This window comes from Kryptolebias marmoratus, linkage group LG14, assembly GCF_001649575.2.
Source record: "Kryptolebias marmoratus isolate JLee-2015 linkage group LG14, ASM164957v2, whole genome shotgun sequence".
Lineage (NCBI taxonomy): Eukaryota > Metazoa > Chordata > Actinopteri > Cyprinodontiformes > Rivulidae > Kryptolebias > Kryptolebias marmoratus.
In genome coordinates, this window is record NC_051443.1 from 1,668,021 (window position 1) to 1,681,772 (window position 13,752).

At 39.0% G+C, this 13,752-nt stretch overlaps 1 protein-coding gene across 2 annotated transcripts in view; it reads left to right on the forward strand.

Moving 5' to 3' along the window:
* Window positions 1-13,752, forward strand: part of pde8b (phosphodiesterase 8B) — a 78,607-nt gene that overhangs the window by 59,975 nt on the left and 4,880 nt on the right. For both annotated transcript variants that reach the window (XM_037979589.1, XM_037979590.1), the window contains exons 13-20: window positions 664-828; window positions 1,702-1,747; window positions 2,671-2,800; window positions 4,223-4,421; window positions 6,863-7,080; window positions 8,813-8,951; window positions 9,764-9,931; window positions 10,104-10,233. In XM_037979589.1, coding sequence (XP_037835517.1) covers window positions 664-828; window positions 1,702-1,747; window positions 2,671-2,800; window positions 4,223-4,421; window positions 6,863-7,080; window positions 8,813-8,951; window positions 9,764-9,931; window positions 10,104-10,233 — 1,195 coding nt within the window. The remainder of the gene's footprint in view (window positions 1-663; window positions 829-1,701; window positions 1,748-2,670; window positions 2,801-4,222; window positions 4,422-6,862; window positions 7,081-8,812; window positions 8,952-9,763; window positions 9,932-10,103; window positions 10,234-13,752) is intronic.

A 13,752-nucleotide genomic window follows, 5' to 3' on the forward strand; every position in this document is an offset into this window, starting at 1 on the left:
ATAAAAGATGGACCTCTGTAAATTTGTACTTGGGACAACAGGTTTGACTGTTTCTTTATTTTTGGTCTGATACTGTCTGGAAGATCTGTGTTAGAAGTTATTTTTGTATTTCTGTACTTATGTTGCAATGTAAAGGTATGTTACACAATTGTGGGCTATGTCAGAGAATTGTTCAAATAAAAGTTCAAAAAAAAAAGAAAAGTGTAGTAGCCTTTCTGTATGTGCATGTGTAACTTTGAAGCCCGACCTAAATTCATCATTATAGTATGTTGCTCCTAATCAGGAGGGGTTATTGGGTGTTTGTGAACTTTTGAGGCTAAAGAAAGTCGTATTTGTGGTATCATGACTTGAAATTCCAAGAAACCAGATTCAGTCACAGATTCAGCCCAAATGAACTTGGTGCAGGGTCATAGTGTGGCACAGTATAAGGCATGCCACATTGTCTCATTCTGCTTCCTGCTGCAGGTCCTGTGATGCTCCTCTGTGCTAAGAAGTATCTTTATTTGGCTCTTTTTGCTCCAGACAAGATTTGCACAAAATCACATGTACATCTTCAGAACATGTCCACAAAAAACCACTGTTATGGCATTCAATGCAGAGGCCTGTTTGTGAACTTATGTTTGCAGGTGTAGTGAAGGAATTCTTACCTCTCTGCATCAACAGGTAATAAACATAATCAACGCCGCCCAGGAGAGCAGTCCAGTAACAGTAGCTGAGGCTCTGGATCGTGTGTTAGAGATCCTAAGGACCACAGAGCTCTACTCTCCTCAGCTCGCCTCTAAAGAAGATGACCCCCACACAAATGATCTGGTTGGGGGGCTCATGAGTGTAAGAAGCAGTTGGTATATTTATGTGAATGCTGACTCAGCATTAACATTATCGTTTTCCTGTTTTGAATTTGTCTGTCCCTTTTTGGCACTGTAACTACTGCATACTTTGTGTTATTTTAGTCATTCATATATCAAAATGTTCAGCTCATTCAGGAGATAAGTGCTATGGTATTTGGTTAATTTTTACACTTTTCAAAATGTTTAACTTTATTCACAAGTATGTTTTACATGAAAACCAATTGAGATCTCTAATCGTTCAAAAACATTGTTCCCTTTAAAATCTGTTTCTAGGTAATTGCTTTATTTTTGTCTTCTTATGCTACTTTTAGCTTTTAACTACCGTCAATATTTTTAACTAACCCTGAGTTGGGGTATCGATGTCTATTTACAAAGTTTTCACTTTCAGTTACTGAGACTGTGATCTATGGCAACATGTAAAGTGTTGTTCTTGTTTTTATATCTCATGAAACAAAAACCACAGATGAATTAAGCATCCTAACAAGTGGTATCTGCATACTTATAGATTATTCTATGCTAAATCTTTATGATACAGATCTGTAATGTGGTTTGACTTCAGAACAGAAAATTGTTCCTGACAAAAGGATCTTTGGTAGCAATATATGATAAGCCAGGTAAATACAGGTATGTACTAAGTACATACCTGTATTTACCTGGTATGTAACTAATGCATACCAGTACCAGTATCTTGCTATATTACATAATGTTACCCCTTTTCTTTTACTTTGTGAGGAAAAAAGTTGTTTAAAACTCTCCAGTTCACTGTTGGAGCTTAAGAAAGTCAGCCTTAAACATTTTTGGTTTAAGTTCTTTGCAAAATAAAAGCCAACCAATGCTTGTTTTTGTTCTCCAGGATGGGCTGCGGAGGCTCTCTGGTAACGAATACGTTTTCAGCAAAAGTAAGTTTGAAGCATATCTATGTTGTTAGGAAAGAAATACAAAAGTCCTTAAAAGAAATAGCATTTCAGCATTAAGAGTGAAGTTTTAGGACTGAACTCAGGGATAAGATGAAGGGAAATATTGTAATTTAGTTTTGACAACCTGATACTCTGGCACTACTGATGACAGTAACATTATTTTATATAAAAACAAAGGAAAAAAACAAACTTATGACTTTTAGATGGTTAACTGTCGGTGAAAGCTTCACAGTGTTTATGCAGGGTTTATACTTACAGCTCAACTCATTCTGCAGACACATTACTATGATGTAAGTCATAAGAGCGCCTAACAAGGCTATTTTTCTAAGAATTTGTTTTCATTTTGTGTATCCCTGAGCTGCAGCTCCATCGGCACTCACACAGTTCTTTAAACAAGCCCATCCACCCACTGTCTGAAGCATCACATTTATACTTAATGGAGCCAGTATGTTTACGCACTGATGTTAGGAGGCCAAAACTGGCACTAATTTTAGTGTTTGTCACATGAAATGTGAGTGGTCGTGTAATTGCCTGCATATTTGTGTGTGTGTGTTTGCTTGTCAGTTTGTTTGGTAGTAAAATAGCTCATGAATCACTGGACATGTTTTATTGAAACTCTCAGAAAATAATCATTGGATGTAAATTTGCAACTGATTAACTTTTAAAGTAAACTTGATTCAATATGGCTGCCACAGCCAACAAAAATGTCTGTAACTCTGACAGTCTACAGATATTGAGCTACAATAAGGTGTGGTGGCAACGGAAACTCATCACTACATACTCTCAGTGCTAGCAGATCACACAGGATGTTTAAAACTTTGACCTCCCATTCAGAGCATTCTTGCTCTTTCTATGGTCCAATCACCTGTAACTCGGTTAACCAATCCTTTTTTTCTGTTTGTCAGATATAGGCCAGAACCAGTTGGCCATCCCGATCACTCTGAATGATGTTCCTCCGTTCATTGCCGAGATGCTGAATGACGAGGAGTGCTGGGAGTTCAACATCCTGGAGCTGGAGGCAGCTACACACAAAAGGTACTAAAACAGTGACATCAAGAAAGTACCATATTTTCCAGACTATAAGGCGCACTTAAAAGCCTTCAGTTTTCTCAAAAAACGACAGTGTGCCTTATAATCCAGAGTACCTTATATATGTAAGAAGTCAGAATGTTTTAGTACAACTTTGGTAAACTACAAAGCCACACCGCTTGCAGCATTAGGCCCTCACATACTCGTGCGTACTGTCCGTACTCCCTGAGCCGTGCGGACAGTTGAGACTTCATACTCGAGCGTACAGATTGCCTAAAACTCTACCTTGACAAATTTATATATATATAAATCTATATATGACTGTCATCAGCGTAACAGGGAAGAAAGAGCTCACACTTCCTAATTATTAAACCCAGAGGAAGCAAACAGAGAGAAAAAAGCAGGGTACCTAAAACTGAACCCTGTGGAACTTCAAAAGATGCAGAGAAGGATTCAGAACCAGCTATACTGACGCTCATGGTTCTGTCTGCCTGATTGGACCTAAACCAATTTAGCACAGTACCACAAACACTCACTTGGTGCGGTAAAAGAGATACTTAACTACTGTGGTCTTTTGTATCAAAAGCAGTGGTTAGGGCAAGCAGGATAAGAACCACATGGTCGCTGGAATCATTTTCCATACAAATATCATTAGAAACCCTTACTACAGCCGATTCTGTGCTGCGCTGTTTAAACCTGACTAAAAATTCTCCACAATATCATGTTAATCCAGAAAACACTGGACCTGAGAATAGACAATTTCCCCTAAAATTTTAGAACTAAAACATATTTGGAGATGGGCCTAAAATTATCCAACATAGTTTACTGGAGGCCAGGTTTCTTAAACAGGGGCAGCCCCACAGCATGTTTAAAACTTCCAGACAACAGACTGCTATTAACAACAGCAGGATCACCTGCCTGAATCAGGGAGAACAGGATCACAAGGGGAACCTTATGGCCAACTACATCCTCTAAAAGGGTCAGAGTCACTGGCTCAGACTTGTCAAACACAGCCAGGCAGGGGACCAAGCATAAGGGGTATGGAGCAGGGGCTGAGATAAGAACCCTTGGGGTAATAACCTTACTAATAAAAAAAGTGCAGGAAGTTATTACACAGCACATAAGATGCTTCCAGGCAGCCAGGATGTGAGGCCTTAAGAACAGAGTTGATGGTTTTGTTGATGGTTCTCATGATATGACACATTAATGTTTGATAATGTTCTCTCTTGGCTTCTTTGATAATGTTCTGATAATGACGCCAGCAGTCCTTTAGGATCTGAAATAATTCCTGCAGCTTATCGTTTTTCCATTCTCGCTCAGCTTTGGTGCACAAGTTTTTTCATTAAACCAGAGCCATGAAATGTGGAGGATGTTGTGAGTGTTAATTTTCAGCTCTTGTTCTTTGTGTCATCATTATTTCCCCTGCAGACCGCTGACTTACCTTGGATTGAAGATTTTCACAAGTTTTGGAGTGTGTGACTTCCTGAACTGCTCAGAGGCCACACTGCGCTCCTGGCTGCAGCTCATTGAGGCCAACTATCACTCCTCCAACTCCTACCACAACTCCACACACGCGGCTGATGTGCTGCATGCTACAGCCTACTTTCTGCGCAAAGAGAGAGTGAAGGTAAGGCAACAAGACCCCCACATCCTGGGATGTCTGACAAATAAAACATGATGATTTGTGATTTGGTGGCCAAGACTCTTTGCTCTTCATGCACAGTCACCTTGCAGAGACTTCTTGATGCTTTTTGCATACTGTTCCCTGTGACACTGAGCACATTGTGGGCCCTCCACAGGCACTCACATTCCAGCTCAGTAGACTATTTCTTTTCAGCAGAGACTCAGTGTACTTTACCATCTTCCTCTACCCTTAGGCTAGTCCCTAGTTAGCCTCCTGAATGAATTCTCTCAGGAAACAGGGAGCTCTAAGAAAAATGTTCATCTTGGAGGCTTTTGAGATCAACACAACTACATCTGTGGGAGACGTTGTTGTGGCAGCAGTTTCTAGGAACTGTAATTGATTCCCTGGGTAAATTTTCAGCTCCCACTCCAGTGCTGTTTCTAACTGACCTCCAGGCAGCTGAACATAGTTTTCCTCTAGCTATGAATAAAGCTATGACTTTTTGTCATGGGCATAAATAACACAAACAGAAAGTAGAAAGTGATTTGAGGCAGTGTACCACACAGTTTTAATGTTAACAGGGAACAAGAGGTGCTGAGGTCATTTTTTATGTCTATGTGAATAATTCTCCTCAGCCAATAACCATAATGTACATACTCTAAAACCCTTTTAGTTTATTTAAAAGTGGAACAATGTGTGTTAATCAATCATGAGTAGATCATGTAATTAAAGGCCTGGCATTGAAGGAATGCATATCACCTGCCACTGTTCATGTCAGAAGTTTAAATTAAAGTCATCTTATGGTGAGAAAGAACAGAGTTGTAGTCTTTTTGTTGAAATCTTGCAAATTAAGTTGTAGCTGTTTTTGGTCAAACATTGCAAATGACTAAGCTGATCTCATGCAATATTGCTACATATTACGAGATGTGGTAGTGCTCAAAGAATGTGTTGTTAATGACTCTCAGTTAATACCACACTAAAGTTTAGCTCAGTATCTGAAAATTTGACTAACAGACAGACACAGTTGACTTCAGTAGTTAAGGCTAAAGCATTATCCTTAAGTGGCAGGTCATTTTACCATACAGGGTAATTTTCATCTGTAGTCCCTGGCAGGTTAATGATACAAGAAAAAAAAATTACAAACAGAGAAACTGCTACTCAAATAATCTTAGATAAAACATTTCATGAAAAGGCACAAATAAAAATCCATTGGAGAAAATACAACAGCTTCTACTGTCAGTATGATGACACATTTCATTAGTTAACGGCCACCACTGTTTTCGTAGATTCAGTCTGTAGGATGGGACGCTCTTTGGTTTTGTGGGTTCTGTGTTCTAGCTGCTCCTTAAGAGAAAGCTGACTGTTCAAAGGCACTTTTCTTCAATAGGATTTTACAACCCACCATGGTCACAGCTCTAACAGGTCAATTTTGATGTTCTTCAATAAAATTCTTTAAAAAAAAGAGACAAATCTCAACTTTTTGCACATTTATCATATTTCCTCAGGATAAAAACTATAATTAGTTAAAATTCTTTAAAGATGATATAGTCTTTGTACTAAGTGTAGCATAGTTTGTCCTATTTGTGTGCAACTGGTCAGACAGTAATTTATACATGAGAGAAAGGTGGTATTTAAGAACAACTTTGAAGCTTCATTAGTTATATTGTTGTCTAAAATTCATCAGATGGGTATTATTTTAGTCACAATTTTTTGTATGCATGTTAAAATAGGCTGTGAATTCTCTCCCTGCTGAATGAGAGGGATGCCTTTCTGTGGCTTTGAGCTTTAGGAAGGAAGAATCTGTCTGGTAAACATCAGTTCAGATTAGCTGGCTGGTGTCCTGGAAGGGGTTCCATCAGGAGATCCTGTTGTTCTCCTGTGGGACTTCAATGCCCACGTGCAGTCATCGGGAGGGGAGTGACTGGAGGAACAGCCTCCCTCATCTGAACCCGATCAGTGTTCTGTTATTGGTTGTCCATAACGAACACCATATGCAAGCATAGAATTGATCACCTGATCACCACCTGGTGGTGAGTTGGAGTCGGAGGTGGGGGAGGCTGCCAGACAGGCTAGGTAAACCCAGAACAAGTAGTGAGGGTGAATATTTGGTGGAGTCTTCGTTCATGAGATCTCACCTCACACCTCTGGGAGAGTTTTTCCACACATCCAGGGGAAGGTTGTAGACATGGAATCTGAATGGGCCATGTTCAGGGCCTCTGTTGCACCTGGGTCAGAAGAACTGCAGCTTCTGTGGTTGTGGGTGCAAAACCTCAGGTGTGAGAAGAATTCACAGACGCAAACAGCAGCAGCGAACGGTGCTTTCTGATGTGTTAATGAGGAAACAGTCATATGAATCAGTAATAAGATGAACCAAAACCAGGTCTTGTTAGTATCTGTGGTGTTGTCTGGTAACATCTCTGTTTGGTCCTTGCTGCTTTCTTCAGAGCTGTCTGGATCAGCTGGACGAGATGGCAGCACTGATAGCAGCCACAGTCCATGACGTGGACCACCCCGGGAGGACCAACTCGTTCCTGTGTAACGCAGGAAGTGAACTGGCCATTCTTTACAACGACACAGCTGTGCTGGAAAGCCACCACGCAGCCCTTGCCTTCCAGCTCACCATCCGAGACAGCAAGAGCAACATCTTCAAGAACATTGACAGGTTAGGACAGAAACTGAAGTTTCATCTACTGAAGTTTCTAACAAAAGTGGAATGTTGAGAAAAATATAAGAAACTAATGTAGAGACAAAATGATAAATTACCCATAACTTCAGCTTTTTATTAAAAAACACTCAATCCTTTGTTCAAGAACAAAGCACGACAAAAGAAAAACCTTTGAAAACTGTCACAGTTTCACAGTGTTCCTGGTTGTCAGGGTGGCTTTAAATCTGACTTAAAATTCTGATGGTCAAAGAAAAGAACAGAATTCACAGATGCTGCTGCTTTTATGACATAAATAAAATGTACTGAGACAAAACAAAAATGATCTTGTGATTTGGTTCATCATGCTCTTTGACAGTCATGAACTGCATCATTTGGGTAACAAAGCAGCATGTTAAAAGTGAGAAACTAAGATGGTATAAGGTAGGGGTGTAATGGTACATACATTGGTTTCAGGTCACTGTTTGGTACAATAGGAAAAAGAAAAATACCAAGCTGTTTTTTCTTCCACTTATTTTAAACAGACAATAACCCTTTGAGAAACCAAGACTAAAAAGCAGGCCAGCCTTGTTGGTAGAAAGGCTCTAAAGTAGCAGGTAATGTACAGCCAGGGAGGACTTTGTTGTGGGAAGGATTAACATTTCAGCTTTAATTAAAATGATTTGAAGTAGTAAGAACAGTGTAGAGCTATGAAGATCTATCACTTCAGAAGTTTGATCACTGGAAGGTTTAAACACTAGAAATATGAAATAAAAGACTGGAATGGAATACTGTGATTGATTTTAAATCTTTGTGTTCCTGCAATCATTTGAAGTCATTTGAAATGATGAAATATTTATACAAAAATAAGATGTCTTGAGATTAGAAACTATTTGTGTCCCAACTGCAGAGGCCTTAGAGAAACTGAGTGCCAGTCCATGCAGGGGGGTTGGGATGGCCTGATACCTTCTGAGACTAGGACACCTGTAAAAGCTTGATGCTATTACATCAGCTAAGGAATGTACAAACATCTGCAAAAGCCACAAGCAGTTTCTGTGATACTATATCAACCTTGTCTAGCCTTGACATCCATTTTTATATTTTCCTACCTCAGCTACATCTTTCTACCTTCACCTTTTATGGTGCTAATGCTCATTTAAGCATGGAATGTATACAGGATACCTAAAGCTATTTTAGAAGGCCTTGTTTGTCTGTCCTTCCTGTAGCCTGAGATGCTTGGAGTTGTCCTGTCTGTCTTTATGCCTAATTAGTAACTGGTCTTCAGCTTGTTCTAACATGTTCATTTTTATATTTAAGTAACTTAAAACAGAAATTTGGGCACATGAAGAGTACATGAACACAGATAATTCCATACTGACCAAAGGCAGCATCAGATTTTATTTATTATACTTTTTGTCAAATTGAAAACAAACTCATGTAAATGTGGACAAGTTAATAAGATCAAAAAATAAACTTTTAACAGAAAAATACACGTTGTATTCTCACCTAGACTGTTAAAAACCTTTCATCTTATTATAGATTGCAACACTAGTATAATTTGGAGATATTGAACATCCCAATTAGCTATTGTGTGATTAAACTGGACTGATATATGTGTGACTTAGAAAAACTAGTTGACCAAGTTTGTATTTTTTTGTATGCTTGTTTGTTTGGGCATTGCTCTGAATGATGTGGACCATTTTCATCAGATGGTAAACCAGTAGAACACTGTCTTCTGTCCTCATGCTGACAGGAATCAGTTCCGGACACTGAGACAGGCCGTCATCGACATGGTGTTGGCCACAGAGATGACCAGGCACTTTGAGCATGTCAGCAAGTTTGTTAACAGCATCAACAAGCCGACAGCTGCCATAGAAGAAACCAGCACAAGTGTAAGTGTCAGTGGGCCCAAATTACTCACACTTTGCAAAAATGGGCTTTAGATTATAGTGGGTTGTTGCAATTGCTTCTTTCTTAGGTGTTTTAGGAGAACTAACCATGTGGGGTTAAAAAGTAAATATATTTTTGTATCATGTGAAAAAGTTAGTTTACTCACATTCTTTGCTCGTTTACTTGAACCTTTTGGTCCAGGACTGTCTGGCTTATCAGACCGGGTATTAATTTACATCCTGAATGTTCAGATCACAAGCAGAGAGTGCTGAATGAAGGTGTAAATTATTGACATTAATAAAGATGGACAAAGTGTCTCTGCTTACTCCCAGTGTTGAAACCTAAAGTTGAAATGTCACTATGTTGTATTTCTGTAGTCAAAAGCTGCAACTCATTGAAACTAAATGCATTTTAATATGCATATTTAAACAAACAGCAGCAAGGTAAGAACTACAGAAACAATCAACACCTAAAAAAAGGATCTGTTTTATTTTTTAGTGAGGGAAATGTTCAACTTGTTTATATGGAAGGACAAGACTTCAGAATTGCTCTACAGCCAGGCTAGTAGGAGGCACTTGAACATGATAGTTTCCACTTCTAAGAAGGAACTCTTCCATAAGTACTAATAGCAATTAGGACTTGTATAGATCTAACACAATTTTGAAGAAATATTCAAAAGCAAATACTGGATATTTACAGACATCTCCATTACTATATTGACAGTATGTTTCAGTAAATGTTTGTAAAAACAATCTGTCATTAGTATGAATGAAACAGAAACAGCTGCTTAAATCTACCATTATTATTCCAACAGAGCATGAACAGTGACTACGAGTGTCAGAACAACATCAGAAACTCTCCAGAGAACCGTCTGCTGATAAAGAGAATGCTTATCAAGTGTGCAGATGTGGCGAACCCCTGCCGGCCGCTCGAGCTCTGCATCGAGTGGGCTGGACGGATCTCTGAGGAGTACTTTGCACAGGTTAGGGAGACGCTGAATATGATAAAACAAGACTTTTACTGAGTTTAGTAAAAGCATAATCATTTGTTTCATTAGATCACTTTGTTTCACTTTATATAATTAATGAAGTTTATGTCTTGTGTGCCAAGTGAGACATTTATCTCAAATACTGATTTGTCTTCTTCCCCTGCAGACAGACGAGGAGAAGCGTCAGGGGCTGCCCGTAGTGATGCCTGTGTTTGACAGGAACACCTGCAGTGTACCCAAATCTCAGATCTCCTTCACAGACTACTTCATCACAGATATGTTTGATGCCTGGGATGGTAAGACTTATGTTTTGAGCCCAAATTTGGGTATATTTGTCTTCCTCGCATTTAGACTGTTGTGTTTCTTGAATATATCGCCATGAAAGTCAAGCCTGGTTGTCTTAGTCAGGTCAGGCACATAAACTGAGATCAGTCCCACAGCTTTCTAAGAATTACACTTGTCCTTATTTCAGACCCTGGAACGTGTTTGGCGCCGCTTCCTTACATACTTTTGTTCCTCAAATGCTATTTGATGTCTTTTCTTAAGTATAGCTGCCCTGATTTGTTTCATATTCTTGTCTGACTGCAACTTCTTGTTCTTTTCTTCAATAATTCTCTTAAGATCATTGTTAGTTCAACCAGATTTTCTCTGAAAAGAAGCTCATACATTGAGTAGAGAATTAGTAGCTGTTGTTAACAGTTGTTTTATCAGTTTTTCTATAACCTTTTATACAGATTAAAACAACAAGTTTGTCAAAATCACAAAATACTTTTCCAGACAGTTTAAAGAAATATCAAATTTGACTAAAATTCTGTTGTTCACCCATTTCTGTGTATCTTTTTTCTTGACAAATCTTAATAAGCTAAAACCACAAAGCATAGCTGAAACTAAATAGTACCTGTGCAGAAAGTACAAGATAAATTGCCAATGTTGATCACAGAAATTACTAGTTTTCCTAAAACGGACTGAATGTCAGAACATTTTTTATGAACTCAATTATAACTGTAAAGAAATTATTTGTCTGCTTTTTGCTCGGATGGAATGAGCCCTAAAGGTAACAAAAAGTCCAAAGGTTTTGGCTTGAGCTCAGTACATGAAGTACTTTTGTAATGGGGCTGCTGCACTGAAGAGACATCACATGGGTCATCTCCACCGCAGCTTGTAAATCTGTTGAAAAGTACTGCAAAAGTTATTACACAACTGCCAAAGTCAAGAAAAGTTCTCTTCAGTGATTCATTGCCCATCATTTACCTAAGAATCACTCTCCATGACTGATATTATTGATGGTACATCAGAGTCTAAAGTGACCACTTAGGGAGCCATATTTTTTACTGTCATCACACTTCATCACACCTCAACTGAAACCGTGAATATGGAACGCTGTCTGGTTTGAACACTTACACTAATCACACACTGAAGGCGTGTGTGTGTGTATATATATATATACTATGTGTATATATACACAAACAACAATTCAAAAGCACAATAAACTGGAGTTATGTATGACAACATAATCCCAGTTTATTGTGTTTTTTAGGGCATCTTTGGGCATAGTTATCAATATATTTTTTCACATGAATGTTGGAACATCTAAACATTTTAAGTGATTTTAAATGAAAATTGTTTAGGATATCCATAACCAACCCAAGAGCTACCAAGGCTCAAGCCTGCCATGGTTTCTGTGGTCCCTTTCGGTAACTGATTACAGGCTCGTTATGCCCAGTTGAAGGATTGGTGTTTTTTCTTCTTCAACACGAGGCAATGTCTTGGCTGCCTCATGACTGCACCAGTCAAAGAAATTAGTTTGCTTGCTGGGTTCATGCTTAATCAGACCCCTGTGATTGTTGCCAAAAATGACCCAAAGTGCAACCAGACAGGCACCAAGCAGGCCAAGTAAATCCAGAGCTTTATTGTTGTAGATGAACAAATACTAAATGAGCAACTTAGATGCACTGAAAAGCAAAACTGGCTCATGAACAAAACTTACCCCAAGGATCCCAAGGACATTTTAGGCCCACTTTACACAATGCTAGTTTTCAGTGAATTTGGGACATTTCTGTTGCACTTCGGCTGTTTGTTTACACAACAACAGCGATTGGATTCTCTGACACCAAAACGTTCGAGCCCAGGTCTTAGAGCGGAACTTTTTGGTTACTCCCTGATGCATTTCAAAGGAAACTACAGCATGCGAAATCACACATGTGCACTGCGGACGGCTGAAGCAAGCAGATCAAAAAACAGTAATAATAGCTGTTATTACTGTTTCTTGATCTACTTGCTTCAGCCGTAATAACAGCTGTTATTACTGTATACACGGAGAGTAAACGCTGTAGGTGGGCAGATTACAGCCTGGTGGGTCTGAAAAAAATTGGAAGTAAACTGAACAGAGAGCCCAAAGGAAGACTTGTCAACAACATAAATGTGAAGTAAAATTCATAATATGAAATAAATAGAACTCAAGGAATACAAAGCAAAAACATATAAAACCAAATTAGTGAATCAAGAAACCATGAACCATCATAAAATACCTTTTGAATAAAAATTGTATGGTCTTGCGAGACAAAGATTGAGCTATTTGGCCACAAAGGAGAAGAAATATAATTGGAGGAGTCAAGATGAGACTGTCTAATATAATAATACTGTAACAAGTGTTAAACATGGTTGTGATAGCATCATGCTGTGTGGCTGAAACACTGCACAAAGTGGATGGAAAAATGAAGGTCTACCTTCAAATTCTTCAACTTCACCTCAGATCAACAGTTAGAGAAGTGATCCCAAACACACATCAGAACTGGCTTCTGATTGGATAAAGCAGACTAACACTAAGCTTCTAGATTGACCTTCCTAAAGTCCTGACCTCAACCTAATTGAAAATTTGTTTAAAAGACTGAAAAGCTGGGTTGGTGTCAGGAAACCAACTAATTTAGATGAACTCTACCAATTCTGCCAAGAAAACGTCCCGTTAGAATCATTCCAGAACCTTGGTGACAGAAACAATGGTCAAGGTGTATTTTGTTAAGGAATATTTAGCTATAAATCAGTGGAGTGTATGTATATATTTGAGCATGTATGCATAATTCTGACCCTGTGTGGATTAGAGAAAATGACAGTGTAAATTTAATGTTGTGCACCTAATTTTCTTTTCTGTTACATTAATTAATGTATAATCATTCCACCCTGGAAATAGAGTGATTCAAATCAATGACTAAAAGCCAGAGAAGAACTTGACATTCATGCCCATGATGAATGAATGAATGAAACAAAACCTCCCGTCAGTCATATGTTCACTCCTGCTGTTCATGCCTTTATTTTTCCTGCCTGACTGCAGAATAGTAAATGATAGGAAAGGGAAGGGATCATATGGTGCTTATATTAGCTCCTCATTCCCACTGATTTCTCCTCTTAGAATGGGCTCCCTGAGAGGGAACTTGTTTACTGTCAGCACAGCTCTGATGTCATGGAAAGTATCCAAATACCAGTGGGCCAGAGCATCAGGGGAGGGGAAGTTGGGAAAATAGTGGAAGGAACAGGGGTTTACAGTTTACGAGGGAGCAGAACTTCACTCACACATGAACGCAAAACACACATAGAGCCACTTTCAATTGGCTCGGGTCACTGTCAGTTCATGCCGGGGGCCAGGGAAGCAGTAAGGGTAATTAACAAGCCGGAAATGAGGATGTAAACAACTTGGGCTGAGCGGGATGCTCGCTGGGAACACACACTTTCTGCAGAGCAAAAGCTTTATGTGAGATAAGGAACGACACAAAGACCTTTCAAACTCGTCAGTCCTTTAATATGGGAGCAACATCACATTA